We start from the raw sequence: 19541 nt of genomic DNA on the forward strand, positions 1-19541 counted from the left end.
ATAGACAAGTAAAAAATAAATAATACAAAATAATTTTAAGAGCTATAAAAAGCGCAACAAGTCAAATCAGCCTGAACAAAAAAGTCACAAAAACACCAATGATCCCCCAAAACACCCCACAAGCAACAACAGAAAACAGATATCTATTAGCCAAGAATCTGAATAGCTGCCACCACAAAAGAAATGTACCATCTATAGTACAAGTTGGATGTTGTGCCCGTTTAGTAAAATATATGTAAAAGTGATTAAAATGCACAATAAATAAAAGCAGAGCAGATATATCACAATATAGTTTTTAAGTTTGATTTGGTTTAGGTTTGCTAGTGTAGCCAAATCCACACAAACCTTTTAATTTGGGGCTTTCGAATAGAGGTCAGTTTTGTATAGCCAATAATAAAAAAAAAAAAATCATCATACAAGCATAACAGCCATCCTTGTATTTAACTGTATAAAACTAGGCACAGACATTTATATGGTAAAATGCTCAAAACCTCATATGCAAGTAACCAGAACAATGTACAATATTCCACGATAAGTTAACCTCTTGAATCAAAACTGAACTGAATCAAAATTTCAATTCAACTTTGCACCAAAATACCTTTCCTATACTGAAGTAGACTCATTTTTTTTTCTTTACCAATATTTTTCATACCAGTGTTATGCCGATTAGTTTGCAAATTGATTTTGCAAAGTTCTGGGATTCAGAGGATATGATCAGTGTTTTGATTTTATAGGTCATGATTATATTTCTATTACACATCCAATTATATTGGTCTAATTATGGTCTAGAAAATAAAGACTAGTTTAAATTGTGCCTGGTACAAATGTAACTGTACATAAGTAAGATAAGCAATAACCAAAGTATTTTGTCATTTTTCGGTTAGTCAGTGTTAGCAGTAGGTATCAGTCAACATACACATGCACTTACTCCTACTGGATGAACCTCAACCATAGGTAGGTGTGGTAGAAAGTGTGTACAAACAGGAGTGCAGAGCTCAATACATGGCTACCAGGGTTGAACATGGCAGTGTTGGCAGCAAAAAAAAAAACAGAAAGACTAACTGAAGACATGATATTATTTATAAAAGACTGTCACTGGAAAGAAGGGGTGGGTGTTGAGATATAAATTGCAGGCCCCTAGAAGTACTTCTAGCTGCTGCAGCCTCCCAAAACCTCCTGTCAAGGCTACATTTAAGGCCTTTTCTGTTATTATCAAAGCATGCTCAACCCTTGCCACCTCCTCTGCATTTCCACTGCCTTTTAAGGCTGCCCATCATAGAGATGGGTCAATGGGAATGCGAAGGGACGGGACTTCGCCTTAGCATTTGACATGGGAGGCTGCTGAGCTCAATCTTTATACTTCAAAATCAACTATAAATCCGTCAATGATGATATTTACAACTACATGTTTTGTGCAGTCCAAACGTGAACAATAAAGTGGCAGGTTTTAAACTTCCGGATCTATCGATTAACTTGTGTACAACTAGCCTGTCAGGTTTTTCCCGATCAATCAGTGCCACAAGCTACAGCTGGCAGCACCGATTAGTGTGTTCTGACAGAAGGAAGTCTCCCTGCTGTCAGAACACAATAGCTCAATGGGAGGGATTCCCCCATCCACCTCAAATATGTGGATGGAGGAATAATTTAATTTTTTTTTTTCATTAAACCAGTGGGTTGAACAAAAAAAATGAAAAAATCCCCTACATCACAATGGAAATCTAAATTCTAACTTTTGGTTAGCAACCATTTGCAGTTTTAAGCATTAACATTAAGTAATTTTCATCTCAAAGTTTAATCAAATATCACTGTATTGGATTAAAAAAATAATTCCTTCTAGGAACAGCCTTAGCTGTACTGTTTAACAAAAAGAGTTTAAAAAATTGTCTCTGGCATAAAATGCTCCAGCCTAATGGTGCCAAATTTTTTTATTTTGAATGCAACTGATCAGCTGGAAAGATACCTTAATGAAGGTTCTATTATGATAATATCTGTTTTATTTTTTTGTCACTGGGTTTGGAAAGTTTATTTTCTCATTGAACACTATGTAGTAGGCTTTCAGGTGCCCTGGAGCATTTTGTTTCAGCTGCTCAGAAGGTGATGCCAAATCTGAATCAAGTTTATAACATGCATGCTTGCAAGCAATTAAAGTGAGAAATAATATGTACAAGAGTAAGCAATTATGATCATATAGGATAGAGAGTGATGACTTGGAATATGCACATACAGATAAACTGAAAGCAATGACTACCAGAGTCAGCGGAGTAAAGAAATGTATACAGAGGGTGTGCAGGTACAAGCAACAAAAAACATGCACAGTGTACAATACAACACATGTTACAGACATATAGCCAAGCTGAATGAGAGGAAGCAAGGCAATTGAATAATAAAGAATGGAGATATGAGGCAGAAAGTTGTGCCAGATAGGGCCCACTATTGATTGGCACACTGACCCTTGTAAGCTGGCACTGCACCTGCTCCCTTAGAGCTTCGGGGCAATTATGGAGTTGCCTCTGCAGATCATGATGTGAAAGCTGAACACTCTGCATTTCCATCCTCTGCTGCTCCAGCTTCTCTCGCATCTTAATCCCGTGGGCATATCCAAAAGACAAAATGGGGAACAGGACACTGCACTAAAACCTCAGCCATGCGCAGGCAGAATAAGACAGATATAATAAGAGGGTTAGAAAAGGAGAAGTGAGAAATGAAGACTATAGAAGAGAATTAAAAGATGTAAGTAGGAACACAATATCAAAAAAACAGAAAAGGAAGAAAAAAGAGAAAGAAGGAGGAGGAAGATTAGATCAGAAGACAGCAGGGGTGTTGGTACAGGATTAACTCATTTAACAATCTAAGCTTCACTGCCAGAGGGAACTGCAACTGACGCTAAACATGAAAACAGAACCTTTGCACTATGATCACAAAAATGCTGCATATCAGTCATCTAGATACATTTATTGTCCATTCTAGTATCATTTTACAGCACCTTTATGCAACGCAGGTAAACAGTCACTGTGCATATACTTTCAGTCTCATTAAAACACCATTCCCAAGCAGAACTTAAGTACATTTATGCACAAAATTCTAAAAAAGAATAAAAGATTGTAAGTGTGTGACATGAAATAAATATGACAATACGTTAATTATATTTACAGGCATTGAAACATGAACGGCATTGTCTCAAAAGCTGAACAAAACCTTAATTTCAATTAAAGCTTCCAACGTGACACTTGCATCCAATAACAGGCACCTACAAGATAGGGTAGCTTCAGCTTTTTCTTTAGAGCACTCCAGAAGCTTTACCTCAAGGGGACTATATTATGCAAATTTCAAATTCAGCTAGAACTTTCTGACTTCTGTGCCTCACTATTTGTCAGTGAAGCTGCCTATCATAGGGGTATCCAGTAGGGAGGCATGGAAGGTTGCAGCCCAAGGTCCGGGTTTCTAGTTGAAGTTAAGGTTTGTATAATAATGCAGTTTTGTGCTCATCTGAAGGCTCACTGAAAAAAAAAAAACTACTAGACGGAAGTGACAGTGTGAGCTGAACACTGGAGTACAGGTACACTTTAAATTATGCTTCTCTGTTTTCATAAAATCACTTCTGTAATTAATAGTCTGTTGTTTTCAATGACATTGGCATGCATTAGATTAGAGGTTAGTAGAATTAGACTTTTAGGACACCTATAACGTATATAAAAATATACATTTTTACAAACTATTACAGCGGACTATGAGAAAAGCTGTATTACAAAAAAAAGTCTAAAATTTTAAAAAGGACAACTAAACTGATAGCAACCAGCAGATATTTGTTTTATTTTTATTATCTGCATGAATAGGTAACAGACCTGGTGACCACAGAAAAGAGCATCTTTCCCCACATTTGTAAGGGATTATTAGGTGTGCAGTGCATTCTATTGTGCTTACAAACACATGCACAACAACAGCAAATATGCCTAAAATCAATGTAAACTTAAGAACTCCGGCTGTGCAGTTTGAAAGCACATACTTATGCAGCCACTACATATGTGAACCAAAAAAAAGTTCACAAACCTTCCAAAGTGCACTCATTTAAATGACCACATTTTTGCAGAACCAATTGGTATAACTAAGTAGTAAAAATAATAATGTTGTAAACTAAAAGCTATGTACAGTACAAACTTCTGTTACAGTTTTGGGTATATAGCAGTCTAAAGATTCAAAAGGTCTCTAGCAAGGAGGTTTAAATGCTACTTTAGACTCATGCATTGCAGTAATACAGACAGTGTCAAGATAAAATATGTTGGTGCGCTTATCAAACTATCCCCATCTGTTGGAGTGGTGCTTATATATAAAATCCTGAACCATAACACCCTGATATAATCAGTAAAGTGAATAAGTGCAAATAAATAATCAATCAATAAAGTGAATAAATGCAAAAAAATGCATCAAAAAACTTATACCCTGATATCACAAATCAGTAAAGTGAATAGGTGCAAATAAATATATCAATCAATAAAGTGAATAAATGCAAATAGATGCATCAAAAAACATAAGGGAACACACATCCCTAGATATATGTAGATGAAAAAAAAAAACAATAAATAGTGTCTGTTTGTGTTAATCCAGCTGAGGTCTAAATGTCCAATCACTTGCCTTTGATAAACTTGCTTGTATTTCAATTTTCACAGATGAATGAATGAATGACTTGTATAGCGCTACCTATGCGAACTGAATCGCCTTGGGGCGCTTTTTGCTGCCGGTGTCCATCTGCGGTATTGCGCGGTCCTTTGCCCCATGGGGTCCCGACGCGCTTACAACACATACACATATCTGGCCAATTTTTCGAAAGGATCTAATTAACCTACCAGCATGTCTTTGGAGAGTCATCACATGTCACGTGACTTTCTCAAGGGTCATTGATGTGACATGTGATGATACGCGTGGGGAGAAGGAGTCAGTGACGTCTTCGCATAGTGTTCGGCAAACACAGCGATAGCTGTATGAGTGGTGAAGCTGTCTGACCATTATAACAAAAGCGATTCAGCTACTACAAATTTGTAGGTGGATTACATTACATTACATACAAGCAAGTTCATCAAAGGCAATTGATTTGACATTCAGACCTCAGCTGGATTAACACAAACAGACACTATTTATTGCTTTTCTTTTTCCATTTACATATATCTAGGGATGTGTGTTCCCTTATATGTTTTTTGATGCATCTATTTGCATTTATTCACTTTATTGATTGATATATTTATTTGCACCTATTCACTTTACTGATTGTGATATCAAGGTATATGTTTTTTGATGCATTTTTTTTTGCATTTATTAACTTTGATTGATTTTTTTATTTGCACTTATTCACTTTACTGATTATATCAGGGTGTTTTTATGGTTCAGGATTTTATATATAAGCACCACTCCAACAGATGGGGATAGTTTGATAAGCGCACTAACATATTTTATCTTGATTTATAGCAACAGGTGTCACAGCACTAATTGGTTGGTTGCAGCTTACACATTTCTTTTTGGTGTTTTGCTATTTTATAGAGAATCCACATCAGCGCTTTAGTTTTCTTTTTTCACAATACAGACAGTGTATTGTGTTTTACTGCCATACACAGCATTTATTGTGGTGTGTTCAGAGCCATTTATTCAGAACAGTAGATAAGTACATTAGGCACCAATGGACCCACCTGGCAGTGCACCATAAAGCACATGCCATGCATTGTAATGGGCTGCATTAAAAAAATGATGAAAAGGTCAAAATAATAGTGCTGCCCTAATGCAACATGAGAAATTTCTTTACATACATATGTTCAGTAGTAGAACACAGCTCTCTCTGAAAAGTTCCTTTAGAGTGGTTCAAAAGGCTGAAGGTTATTTTTTGCCTTGATGTTATTTTCTATGCATGAAGGTAAAAAACCTAAAGTGTGCAGCTCCTCCCAAACCCCACTAATACTTACCTGAGCCCCATCTCGATCCAGTGATGTGCATGAGAGCAGCTGCTCTCCTGGCTCTCTCCCTCCTCAATGGTTCAGACACAACAGCAGGAGCCATTTTACGCACGAATGTCCCCATAGAAAGCAGCTTGCTATAGGGGCACTTGATGGGGAAAGAAGAGGGGAGTTTTTGAGAAGCCCAGAAGTGGAGGATCGAGGCTGCACTGTGCAAAACCATTACACAGAGCAGATAAGTATAATATGTTTGTTATTTAAAACAAAATTGTATCTTTAGTATAACTTTAAAACTGAGCACCAGACATTTTAATATTAAAACAAATAACAAAAATGACAGCTCTAGAGCAAGGCCAATACTAGAGCAAAGGGGATTATTTGTTTTACCCCCAGGCTAAAACCAGTAAAACACAAAATACCTATGTGATTATTTCTTTATCACATACAAAAACGTTTAGTGAATTGGGTATTTTAATTGGTAAGCCAAGATCACAAAATTAGTGACATCAGACTGAGTCCCTAGAGGGAATGATGTCAGTGGTTCAATGTTCTCTAAAAATCTGTGGAAAAACTGCCTGCATTACTGTATTAAAATGGGAAAACACACAGGCAGAACATTTTTTCCACATTATTAATGCCAAGACATTTTTGCTTCACTACTGAATTAAACATTAATCCCACACTACTGGGCATCATCACCCAGCCAAAACCTTTTTTAAACCTTTTTATAGACTTGGGAAGAGTAAACTGTTCTGTCCAGTTTTTACTGAGGTTAATGACTCCTAGGGAGATTTCATCTTATCTATTGTCCCTAAGCCTTAGTACACACGACGAGAAAAATATACCGATTTTGGAGTGATTTCTGATAATCTGATCATTAGTACACAGATTTCGAGAGCCAATCACGACAGTTCATGCGGAAATATCCGAAGTACCAAGCGTGAAAAATTTTCTCATACGATAACAGAACAAATGATTTTCAAGTAATTGGTATGGTATTTGTATGAAAAAAAATTGTGTGACCAAGACCAAGCATGCTCGGAAATGAAAGAATACATTATAATTAGTTTTAATTTCACCAACGAAAATGTTTTCATAATAGTTTTCATCAGCTGCATGGTTTCAGTGACAAAAACTAAATAAATATAAAATTCAGATGACTAAATATGACTAAAAAAAAAAAAAAAAAAAAGTCATTCTAGTCAAAAGACTATTAATAGAACTAAATCAAAATTTGGCTTCAAAATTAAAGTCGTTGTATACCCCCCTAATGCGGAAGTTGTACCTATAGGTAAAGCCTTTTTATAGGCTTACCTATAGGTACTGTAAATATCTCCTAAACGTGCGCATAAGCCGTTTCTTCACTAGCAAGTGTCATGACTGACGGCTCCCACATGCATGCGCGGGAGTGACGTCACAATGCATACTAGCCCATTATGCTTTTACTTTTCAGGGGGAAAAAAAAGAGGAAGTAAAACCCATCAGGGTTTACTTCCGTTTAACAGTGGTCAAAAAGCAATATTCTTGTTTGTTTACGAAACTTCCTTTTATTTATAAAGATGTTACTATATATATTTGTTTTAATTATTGACAGAGAACTGTTAAAGTTTTTATATTCAGGTAATATGTGCAATGGCATTACAGCCAAAGGAGTTTTCAGGGTTTTCTTTATATTTTGATTTTAATCTCTTTTCTCTTTATATATTGAAGTTGCACTTCTGTTTGTCAAAAAGCAATACTATTTTTTTTTTTTTAAACTGGAGATTATAGTCGACTAAAATGTACTGAAGATTTTAGTTGACTTAAAACGGGAGTCCGGCGAAAAACATTTTTTTTAGATGTCAGCAGCTGCAAATACTGTAGCTGCTGACTTTTAAAATAAGGTCACTCACCTGTCCCGGGGTCCAGCGATGTCGGCACCCGAGACCGAACCGTCCTTCGATCCTCGGGTGCTGCCGCCGCCATTCTCAGTGAGGGAATCAGGAAGTGAAGCGTTGCGGCTTTACTTCCCAGTTCCCTACTGCGCATGCGCGAGTCGTGCTTCACGTTCTCAATGGTCCCCGCTATCTCCTGGGACCTGTGTCTTTTCCAGGAGACAGCGGGGGAGTGCGGGAGGGGGCGTGACTCCCGCGGGAGTCTATTCCCAGAAGTGGGTGCAGATACCTGTATTATACAGGTATCTGCACCCCCCTCCCCCCTGAAAGGTGCCAATTGTGACACCGGAGGAGGGGAGGAATCCGATGAGTGGAAGTTCCACTTTTGGGTGGAACTGCGCTTTAAATACAAACAAAACTAAAAACAACAATTCAGATGACCAAAATAGGACTAAAATTAAAATGGCATTTTAGTCAAAAGACTTTGGGGTTGATTTTCTAAAACTGGAGAGTGCAAAATTAGGTGCACCTCTGCGTAGAATCCAATCAATCAGCTTCCAGTTTTTTTTTCTTCAAAGCTTAATTGAACAAGCAGAAATTAGAATCTGATTGGCCACCATGCAGAGCTGCACCAGATTTTGCACGCTCCAGTTTTATTAAATCGACCCCTATCACAAACTAAATTGAAGCTTGATGTCAAAATTAACACTGATTACAATACATCACTTCAGAAGTTGTATTCTGTCGTACGAGAATTCCTGTAACTTTAGTAACCTATTGGTTTTCGAAAAAAAAAAACAAAAAAAAAAAAAAAAGCGGACGATTATCCGTCCGATATTCTTATCGTGTGTATGAGGCTTAGGACAGCAAGGCAAGAAATGAGAGAAGCAAGTTTGGCTGAAGTTGCACTTTGTAACCTATGTGAGCAACATAATCTGATTGTACAATCTCCTTCGGAGATGCCAATGACGTACCTGACTAGGTGTAATTTAAAAGGAATGCTCAAGTAGGTCTCTCACACTACATAGTTGTAAGTACCGTATTTATCGGCATATAACACGCACTTTTTTACCCAGAAAACAGAGGGTAAACTGTGCCTGCGTGTTATATGTCGATATCTGTTTTTTTAACCGGGGGGGTATCGGGCGGTCCGTCTGCCTCTCCTTGCCCTGGGACAGCGCTGCCAGGACAACTCCAGATGACAATACTGCAAGCCCCCTCCCACACACCACTCCCCGATGCCATTGTATGGCGATTCAAACCCCTCCACCAATGCCGCTCTCCTCCTCCCGCTCCGCCCCCTTCGAGTGTAGCTTGTGATTGGAGGAGGAGAGCGGTCATGTGACCGTCAATGATTCAGAGCCGAGATATGTCACATGACCGGGTTCATGGCGCCAATGGAGATGTTCAAAAGATCCACAAGTGACAGGAGGAGCGGCGCACGAGAAGGGGCCGGCAGTGATGGCAATGCAGGTATTCAATAGCTCTGATCCAGAGCATGCTGGCAATGCCGTCCCAGGAGACTGGGGGTCTCCTGGGAGTGCAGAGGAGGAGGGGGGCTTTACAAAGAAAGGGATCTGTGTACCATGCGGGGACTCTGTGTGTTGTGCAGGGGGCTCAGTGTGTTGTGCAGGGGGCTCAGTGTGTTGTGCAGGGGGCTCAGTGTGTTGTGCAGGGGGCTCAGTGTGTTGTGCAGGGGGCTCAGTGTGTTGTGCAGGGGGCTCAGTGTGTTGTGCAGGGGGCTCAGTGTGTTGTGCAGGGGGCTCAGTGTGTTGTGCAGGGGGCTCAGTGTGTTGTGCAGGGGGCTCAGTGTGTTGTGCAGGGGGCTCAGTGTGTTGTGCAGGGGGCTCAGTGTGTTGTGCAGGGGGCTCAGTGTGTTGTGCAGGGGGCTCAGTGTGTTGTGCAGGGGGCTCATGGGTCTGTGGAAAGTTTTTTTCCTGAAACTTCCCTCTTAAAGTTAAGGTGCGTGTTATACGTCAGTGCGTGTTATACGCCGATAAATACGGTAAATCCAAAGTAGATTGTACAGATATTGTATAATCAGACTGGAATGTGTGCCAAGAGTCTGATTTCTAAGCAGTAAATATCCTTGCTGGAATCAACATTGAATTATCCTACAGAGGTAAACTTTATGTCACAAAAGAGAATTTATAAACAAATCTAGATCTAGAAGTAATAAACATGAAATAACATAACCCTGATCCTTCCTTTACCTAAAGAACCATCATCATGAAAAATCTTCTGTTCTGATTACAGCATGCAATTAGTACTTGTAATTGTATTCTACCAATTGTTGCCTCCTATAGGCCTTTTCATGGCAAACAAAACATATAAAACAAATTGCATTTTAAATGGTATACCATTTAAAATAAAATTTACATAAAAACCACAATCTTTGCAGGGTAATAAATCTTTCAAATAGTTGCAATACCCATATACAGCTAGCTGGGATTAATTACATGTATAATACAATGCACCCCCTACAAGAATTTCCTCACGGGGTGTTCTCCAGCCAGAGAAACCCAACACGTTTAAATTTGTTCATTTTGCAAATCTTCTTCAGGGTAGAATTTGCCAATATATTAGATGTGTTACCACAAAAAAGAAAAAAAAAAACTCAGCCAAAAAGTTTTAAAAACAGGATGCCTTATCTCCGGGCCCCTGGACCTTTAGCAGCCATCAGGGACAGGGTGTGCACACACCAGGGACGACAGATATATCCCAAACCGGTCCAGGAAACAGTCACCAGAGCAACATAAAATAGATTCCAAAATCCCTGCAGTCAATTGCCACCAACGAGCATGTCCTCCAGCAATACTCCTAAAGGGTGAACTCGCTAGAAGTATTGCTGGAGGACATGCTCGTTAGTGGCAATTGACTGCAGGGATTATGGAATCTATTTTATGTTGCTCGGGTGGCCGTTTCCTGGACCGGTTTGGGGCACATGTGGTGTCCCCTGCACACACACTGTCCCTGATGGTTGCTGAAGGTCCAGGGGCCCAGCGATGGGCCGTCCTATTTTTAAGATATTTTGGCTGAGTTTTTTCTGATAACACATCTAATATATTGGTAAACCCTTTCCTGAAGATGCTTTGGAAAAAGAACACATTGAAATGTGTTGGATTTCTCTGAGGAAATTCTTGTGTTTTATAGATTTTGTTTAACTGTCATATAAAGTCCCATGGGAAGCAACACTTGAACATGTATATATAGGGATGTTGGCAATAGATAGCCTCATACAGTCTTGATCTATCGACTATACTTGTAATTAAAGTATAAACTATAAAATGTTTTTATTTATATTTTTCCCACATGTGGACCATGCTGCCTAGCAAAACGTGACATTGACAGAGGGTTGGGACAAACTATAACACTGCCAGGAGTGCTTACATAAGTTACCACTTAAATCTTCTTTTTTAAGAAAAAGCTCTTGCTGTTAATGATCAAGTTCTCCTGGAAGTGTTATGGTTTGTCTAAACCTCTGTCAATGTCACTTTGTCAGACATTTGTCTGCATGTAAAACTAAAAAACAAGTCATATACTGACACTATTGTTACATGTAGAAACCACATACAGCTATCAGAGTATTTTTCTTGATAGTGGTCCTTAAGTGATGGGGGTGAACAGGGGTTGATTTACCAAAACTGGAGAGTGCAAAATCTGGTGCAGCTCTGCACAGAAACCAATCAGCCTCCAGTTTTTCTGTCAAAGCTAAACTGAACAAGCTGAATTTCGAAGGCGATTTGCTACCATGCACAGCTGCACCAGATTTTGCACTTTCCAGTTTTAGTAAATCAACCCGTGTCAACAGCATTATTCATTGGAGTTCCCTATTAATAGTTTTATTACCGGTTTATCCTGCCAGTAAATACGTTAATTTTTCACTTTCTGTAAAAGGTGACATTCGGCAAAAAATTCTTTAAGAGCCCTCTGCACACTACTACATACCCCTTCTAGCAAACTTTGCAAAAAAAAAAAACTGCTACCACTGGAACATTTGCATTTTGCAGAGTAGAGTAGGGACTGGCCATAAAGGAATTACTGTGATGCAGTTGGCTAGCTTGAACATGCATTGCAATATATGTGAAATGAAAATCCGTTTTTTGGGGGGGGGGGGGGGGGGGGGTTTGCAAAGTTTGCTAGAAAGGATATAGAGCAGTGTGCAGAGGGTTCATCCATAATTTTTAGAGTTAACATGTGCTCACCCCGCTTTAGCACCAGATGGATTATATACGTCTAGAAGCTATTGGGAGTTGAGCACTGGAATATCTTATTATGGGAAGAAGAAAAATAACGGATCTTCTGGCAGGACCAACAGGTAATACAATTATGTTACCAGGGTAACTGAGAAAACCAAAAACTGCTATGCTAAGAATAGTACTGTAATAGACTTCAGCATAGTGTATGTCATTCTTGATTTTGCCCATAGTAACTTTTTAAAGATGCTAATAGAAAAAAAATAGCTGGCAGGAGTTATTGCTCTATTTTTGTCAAATAGCTCATTCCGATTCAAAAAATAAAACTATTACAATAAAAGGAAAAAAAAAAAAATCAATCAATCAATCTAGATGCACATTATGCTGTAAAAAGAAGAATAGGGATGTGCTAGCCAAGTATATTGTTCCTTCACTTTATTTATGTTTATTGAACTCCTTCAAGCTGCTTCTGCACACAAGAATTATACTCCAAGTGTAAACTACTTATTAAGGGGCATGGGTCAGATCAAAAATTGGAATGGCCACAGGCAAAGATACCTGATTACTTTCCTATTCAGGGCAAAGTGACCAGATTTCTTGAAAGAATTTCTTCCGACTCACAGGTACCAACCAACTTCTTACCACTCCATTCCTCTATCAGAGCTAAGAGTCGGGTAAGGTTCATGTCCCTTACATTAGAATAATGTCTTCTTATCCTCCCTCATGTGACACTGTTTGAGTCTGGTGAATGGATGCTCAGGCCAAACATGGTCTCTTTAAGGGGAATTCACATGCTCCTCCAATACCCTGAAGCCCTGGGTTTTTTTCCAAGGGTTCCGACATGGCAACAAAACATGGCGAAAATAAGGATCAGCGAGTGTTCTTTCACTTTGTGTCACTTTGCTCTGCATAAGCACAGAGGCAGATTATATTTAAAGTCCAAAGTGTATTAAAAATAAATAAATAGATAAAAATAAAAAAAGTCAGCATTACGGACAGTACTTGAAATCAATATGAAATGTGTCTTGGGCTACTGACTATGTTTTTAGATGAAATCCTCTGTCCTCTGATCCCCCAACCCTCAAAGCTGTAATATTCTGGTGCCGTGGTGGGGGCGGGGGGCGGGACAGAGCTGGGGGACCTGTCACAAACACTTATCCAGCCTGCCCTTTCTGCCCCCTCCTCCATTCATTGAAGCTGTACTATAGCTTCTATCAATGAAAAGATTACAGTTTATTCATGGAAGCTCTAGGACAGCTTCTTTGATTGGAGGAGGGGGCAGAAAAGGCGGGTAAAGTCACCACTTTTGATGAATGCCTGGCAGGTCCCTCAGCTCTATTAACCTTTGCAGCAGTACTAGAACAACTGCAGAGGTGAAATTGGTTGCTGGAGATCAAAGGGCAGTGGATTTCAAATAAAACTGCAGGAAGCAGCACAAGGGACACATCACATTATAAAGGAGGACCAATAGTGCTACTACCATTTGGCAATCTTACAAAGTGTTAAAAGAGAACAGCTGCTTGCAGGCCTCTCTGGCACTGAATAGAATAAGGGCTTCTATACACAAGTAATCAGTGGATGAGAACCGTAAAAAATGTTTTATGAAAAAAAGTTCTACCTTTCTGTGGGGTGGTTGGAATTGTAGGAGAACAATAAGAAGCTGAAAAGAGTGAAGACAGAAGGACAGAACACAAGGGAGAGAGAATATTCCCCAAACATGGGGCACAATCACTTTACAACATGTCTAGTACCTTCTCCTTCTCCTTCTGAATATCATTTTCCAGGACATTAAGATTGTCTTGTAGTTGCTGAACTATTCTCTGTTCTTGCTGCAACTGGGAAAGCTCAGCCTCCCTTTCTCCCTGAAGTAAAGCACGCTCCATCTCTGCCTGCATAGTGGAAGAAAGGACAAGCAACAGATGTGTCTAACATTTCCTCAAAGTGAAAACTATTTTCCCTCTACTTAAGAAATCGGACCATTGCCATTCAAATTAAAGGTCAAAACAGCTCATGCAATATTATACGGTCTCATTTTCCCTAATGCACAAAACTTCTTGGCCCTTGTCTGGATGTTTCCCAACCTCTCGAGCACTTTCTTGCAATTGTCTCTCAAGATCCGTCACTCGGTTCTTCAGCTGTTCCACGCGATTTATTGTTGTTCTCCGCTGTTCCTCCAGAGTTCGCAGGTCGGCGTTTACATCTCCTGTTGCTGCAGAGTCTTCCTGCTAAAAAAAAAAAAAAAAAAAGACAGAATGGACATCAAAAATATGATACGCAAATGGGACAGTTTCAGAAAACCAGCCAAGATTTTACCCTCCATGGGTGTTTGCTTTAGTCCACCCAATGTGAACAAGGTCTTATATACTTACTGTCCTAGGGTGACAATGCTGCTCAACTACTGTAGAACATAAAAGTGTATTACTGACATTATCACCAGATAAAAAAAAAAGTAAATAAGCCTGAAAAAGAAAGCAAATGTAATCTAGCCATCACATCTAAGGACTGGTAAACTGCAAAATATTACATCTGTTTTTGTGGGTTTTGATACTAAACGATACAAAAAAAAAAAAAAAAATGTGAACTTTAAATTGTGCTTCTTCAGTTACCCGCCCTTTAGAGGAATTCAAAACTTTCCACTGTCACCTTGTGAGTCAATTTTTGTTGATCATAAAAATGTATATTAAAATAAGAATTCCAAGTATGGATATTTTATCCAAATCCCCCCCCCCCCCCCCCCCCCCCCCCCAAAAAAAAAAATTTTTTTGATAGATGCAAATACATCAGTTAAGGTAAGTTTCTGTCATTTTAAAATGTTGCCAGCACTCCCAAGTTTTCCAAATTTGTGTATTCTGAGTGGGGTCCTACACCATCTGGACAAGATTTTGTAACCATTTTCTGGTGTCGAGACATTGATTGAGCCCTTATGAAGATAGGTAAAGATTTTCTCCCAGTCATGGTTTGAAAGGTCTAGCGCCAGCACCTGTTCCCATTTGCGACTAAAACCCATGGATTTCGGGTAATATTGTCACATGCTTCACATCGAAAGACTAGTAGGTTGCAATGTACTAAAAAGCTTTTCTTTAGATTTAGATACACTTCAAACAAAATTCTAATGAGTGTCAACATGTCAGTGTAACAACCTTGTGGTTGCATTTTGTACACGCTTTCCATTCCATGGGGTCCTTTTCCCCAATATTTTGTTTTTTGGATACACTTAAACTGCACTAAACATATACAAGGTCATGTTGCAACCAATCTGTAATGGGATTATTCACCACACCAAGATGCCAGAAAGGGTTTTTGGGCATTACTGTAAATAATAAGCTAAATCATTGTATTTAGCCCCATCTTCAGACACGCCTCAATTCACTACTATCTAAAACAAAGTCACAGTCACATTCAGCTCAGTGAGGCCCACGTGGTACTCCTCGCCTAACCACAGAAAAATGTAGAAAATCTCAGCTCATACAGTCTAGTTGTTTATTGAATTCAGAATTCAAACTCCAAAATAATAGCTAATCGCCTGACTGAGACACAAATACGCATTGTTCCTAGTAGCTCAGCCTTCAACAATATGAGAATGGCAATGGAGGCAATAATGTTTCCTGTACACCAGAGAAGACTGAGCGTAACGTGCTGATTAATAGTACTGTAATTCAGGGAAACACGGAACAAAGAATAACCACATTTAGGTACTTTGGTCTTTTTTAGTTTTAGATGTTATACTTAAAATATAGACTATAGCCAAGGGCTTTTGTGAACAGAAGAACCGTTCACTAAGGCCCCTTCCACACTGAGGCGGTGGGGGCGTCGGCGGTAAGACAGCGCTATTTTTAGCGCTGTTTTACCGTCGTTTTTGCGGCGGTATTCGGCCACTAGCGGTGCGGTTTTAACCCCCGCTGGCGGCCGAAAAAGGGTTAAAACCGCTCGCATAGCGCGGCTATAGCTGCGGTATTGCCGCAGTATAGCCACGCTGCCCCATTGATTTCAATGGGCAGGAGCGGTTTAGGAGCGGTGAATACACCGCTCCTTCACCGATCCAAAGATGCAGCTTGCAGGAGTTTTTTTCTTCTCCTGCCAGCGCACTGCTTCAGTGTGAAAGCCCTCGGGCTTTCACACTGAACAAACAATAGAGGCTGTTTTGGGTCGGTTTGCAGGTGGTATTTTTAGCGCAATAACGCCTGCAAACCGCCCCAGTGTGAAAGGGCTCTTAGTTTTTGTAGTGACTCACAAAAAGTAAAATATGTTTAAAGAGGTATCTTTTTTTTTTGGCAAGATATCTGGGTGTACTAGATGCGGTTTTATTCCTACATATTATGTGCACCTAGAGTGCTTAGATAAACCCAAAAACTGTACAGAAAATTTTTATTATTATTTTGACCATGCCAAAGCTTGGCTAGTGTACATTCAGAGGCGGAGCTTACACTCTAAAGAAAACCACCCTTGCCTAATAAATCTGAGCATATACTATGTATGCGCATTTAAAAAAAAAGTTATAAATTGGTTTGCATTTTAAATGAGTGAATTAAGGATTTGTTCCCCTTCTGGCTCCCAGGTGTCTTCTATACAGGTAACAAGCTGAGATTAGGAGCACTCGCTTAAAACGAGTGTTCCTAATCTCAGCTTGTTACCTGTATAAAAATAAGACACCTGTCCACAGAAGCAATCAATCAGATTCCAATCTCTCCACCATGGCCAAGACCAAAAAGCTGTCCAAGGATGTCAGGGACAAGATTGTAGACCTACAAGACCATCGCCTAGCAGCTCGGTGAGAACAGCTGGTGCACTTATTCACAAATTGAAGAAACACAAAATAGCTGTCAATCTCCCTCGATCTGGGGCTCCATGCAAGCGCTCAACTTGTGGAGTTTCAATGATCATAAGAAGGGTGAGGAATCAGCCCAGAACTACACGGAAGAGTCTCGTTAATGATCTAAAGGCAGCTGGGACCATAATCACCAAGAAAACAATTGGTAACACTACGCTGTGAAGGACTGAAATCCTGCAGCGCCCGCAAGGTCCCCCTGCTCAAGAAAGCACATGTACAGGCCCGTCTGAAGTTTGCTAACGAACATCTGAATGATTCAGAGGAGAACTGGGTGAAAAAGTGTTGTGGTCATACGAGACCAAAATCGAGCTCTTTGGCATCAACTCATCTCGCTATGTTTAGAGGAGGAGGAATGCTGCTTATGACCCAAAGAACACCATCCCAGCCGTCAAACATGGAGGTGGAAACATTAGGCTTTGGGGGGATTTTTCTGTTAAGGGGACAGGACAACTTCACCGCATCAAAAGGGACGATGGACGGGGCCATGTACCATCAAATCTTGGGGGGGAACCTCCTTCTCTCAGCTAATTTTCCCGCAACTTGTGGCAAAATATAAAATATTCCATGGACTCAACATGCCTATCAGGCAAACGCCTACTATTTTTGAAAATGAAGAAAGAAAAGAGTATTTTTTTTTTCTGTTTTCAATTTTCAAAACTTTGTGACAAAAAGCGAGATCTGCAAAAGATTCAGCATGCCTATTAGCAAATAGCTTGGGGTGTCTACTTTCCAAAATGGGGTCATTTGGGGGGGTTTGCGCTATCTTGGCATTTTTATGGCCTTCAAAACTGTGATAGGTAGTGAGGAGTGAAATCAAAAATTATGCCCTTAGAAAGCCTGAAGGCGGTGCTTAGTTTTCGGGGTCCTGTACACGGCTAGGCTCCCAAAAAGTCTCACACATGAGGTATCCCCGTACTCAGGAGAAGCATCAGAATGCATTTTGGGGTGTAATTCCACATATAACCATGGCATGTATGAGCAATATATCATTTAGTGACAACTTTGTGTAATTTTTGTCTCTCAGCAATTTCCTTGGGGTGTCTACTTTCCAAAATGGGGTAATTTGGGGGGGGGGTGTTTGTACTGCCCTGCCATTTTAGCACCTCAAAAAATTAGATAGGTAGTCAAACTAAAAGCTGCGTAAATTCCAGGAAATGTACCCTAGTTTGCAGATGCTATAACTTTTGCGCAAACCAATAAATATACGCTTTTTGACATTTTTTTATCAAAGACATGTGGCTGAATACATTTTGGCCTAAATGTATGACTAAAATGGAGTTTATTACATTTTTTTTTTTTTATAACAAAAAAAAGTAGAAAATATCATTTTTTTTCAAAATTTTCGGTCTTTTTCCTTTTCTATCGCAAAAAATAAAAATGGCAGAGGCAATCAAATACCATCAAAAGAAAACTATTTGTGGGAAAAAAGGACGCAAATTTCGTTTGGGTACAACATTGCATGACCGCGCAATTACCAGTTAAAGCAGCACAGTGCCAAATTGTAAAAAGTGCTCCGGTCTTTGAGCTGCCAAATCCTCCGGGGCTGAAGTGGTTAAACATCAAAGTAATGACATATTTTCCCAGTTAAGCGGGCGGCAAGTGGTTAGAAGGAAAAATGAGCAGTGGGGAATGTTTTGGAAAAACATTTATAAAAGCAAAATGCCCATAAACACTTGTGCAATACCAGCTACTGTGAGCATTTTTTCGGGTTCTTTTTCTGCTAGAGGTTCTGACATTTTTTTCACCGCCTAGTGTGTATGGACCCTAGGAAAGTAATATATAGGTAGATCGATCCAGTCAATATATTCCTCTTGTTCCAGAGGCACACTTGTGCTAGTATGGAAAACTCTTATTACTGAACTCCAGAAACAAATCAATGATAATGGTAGTAGCTAAATATTTTTATGCTGCTGAATAAACATGGTGGATTTCCTGCACTTTGCATTCAACAGCCAGGATGTCGAGCACTGAACAGTATTATATCCCGATATCTCTGTATCAGGGAATTTTAATCAATGTAGCTCATTTGCCAAGTTTTCATACCAAACAAAAGCAGGATTCACCAAATCAACTTTTTTCTCGCTATACTATCTCACATGGGTTTAACAATTTGCTGCTGGAGCAATTTTTACATTATTAAGTGTTCTTGCATAGCAAGACCACTTACTGTTATCTCACATATATATTATTCTTATTATTATAGCCAAATTTACCACCCTAACTCCTCCCACAGTTTTTACACTACATAGACAAGTAATATACCGAAACGTGCGGATTGTTCCCGAATGGTGTGCTATTACTTTGTGGAACGTTTCACCGAATGGTTCACGAAATATCGTAGTTTTTGCGGCGAAATTGGTCCCATAGGAATGAATGGGGAAACTAGAGTGGGAGATAACAAAAGCTGGAAAATCAGAACATGATTTCTAAACTGCCGCCACTCCCTCATTTTCAAGCCCACCTACACAAATCTTATATCAAAACGTTCAGCTATCCCTGCTGCCACTAAACATGTCCACGGCTAAGCCATAGTCCTGATAGTTTTCACAATATGACCATTTGTTTGCAACTCACGCCGTCCATTGACATTCATTGAAACTACACTCTAGCCCCCTCCAAATTTGAAGGGCAATTTCTAAACTGCGACCGTGCCTTCAATTTTAATATTTCAGAGACATACTATGTATCAAAATCTAGGTCTGGGTCT

At 39.5% G+C, this 19541-nt stretch overlaps 1 protein-coding gene across 15 annotated transcripts in view; it reads right to left on the bottom strand.

Moving 5' to 3' along the window:
* Positions 1-19541, bottom strand: part of PHLDB1 (pleckstrin homology like domain family B member 1) — a 196293-nt gene that overhangs the window by 47298 nt on the left and 129454 nt on the right. For 11 of the 15 annotated variants that reach the window (XM_073602503.1, XM_073602499.1, XM_073602496.1 and 8 more), the window contains 3 exons: positions 14088-14231; positions 13758-13895; positions 2451-2579 (listed from right to left, as the gene is read on the bottom strand). In XM_073602503.1, the coding sequence (XP_073458604.1) occupies positions 2451-2579; positions 13758-13895; positions 14088-14231 (411 nt within the window). The remainder of the gene's footprint in view (positions 1-2450; positions 2580-13757; positions 13896-14087; positions 14232-19541) is intronic. The other 4 variants (XM_073602494.1, XM_073602501.1, XM_073602502.1 and 1 more) reach the window with 2 other exon arrangements.

The sequence above is a fragment of the Aquarana catesbeiana genome, linkage group LG10 (assembly GCF_042186555.1).
Source record: "Aquarana catesbeiana isolate 2022-GZ linkage group LG10, ASM4218655v1, whole genome shotgun sequence".
Classification (NCBI taxonomy): domain Eukaryota; kingdom Metazoa; phylum Chordata; class Amphibia; order Anura; family Ranidae; genus Aquarana; species Aquarana catesbeiana.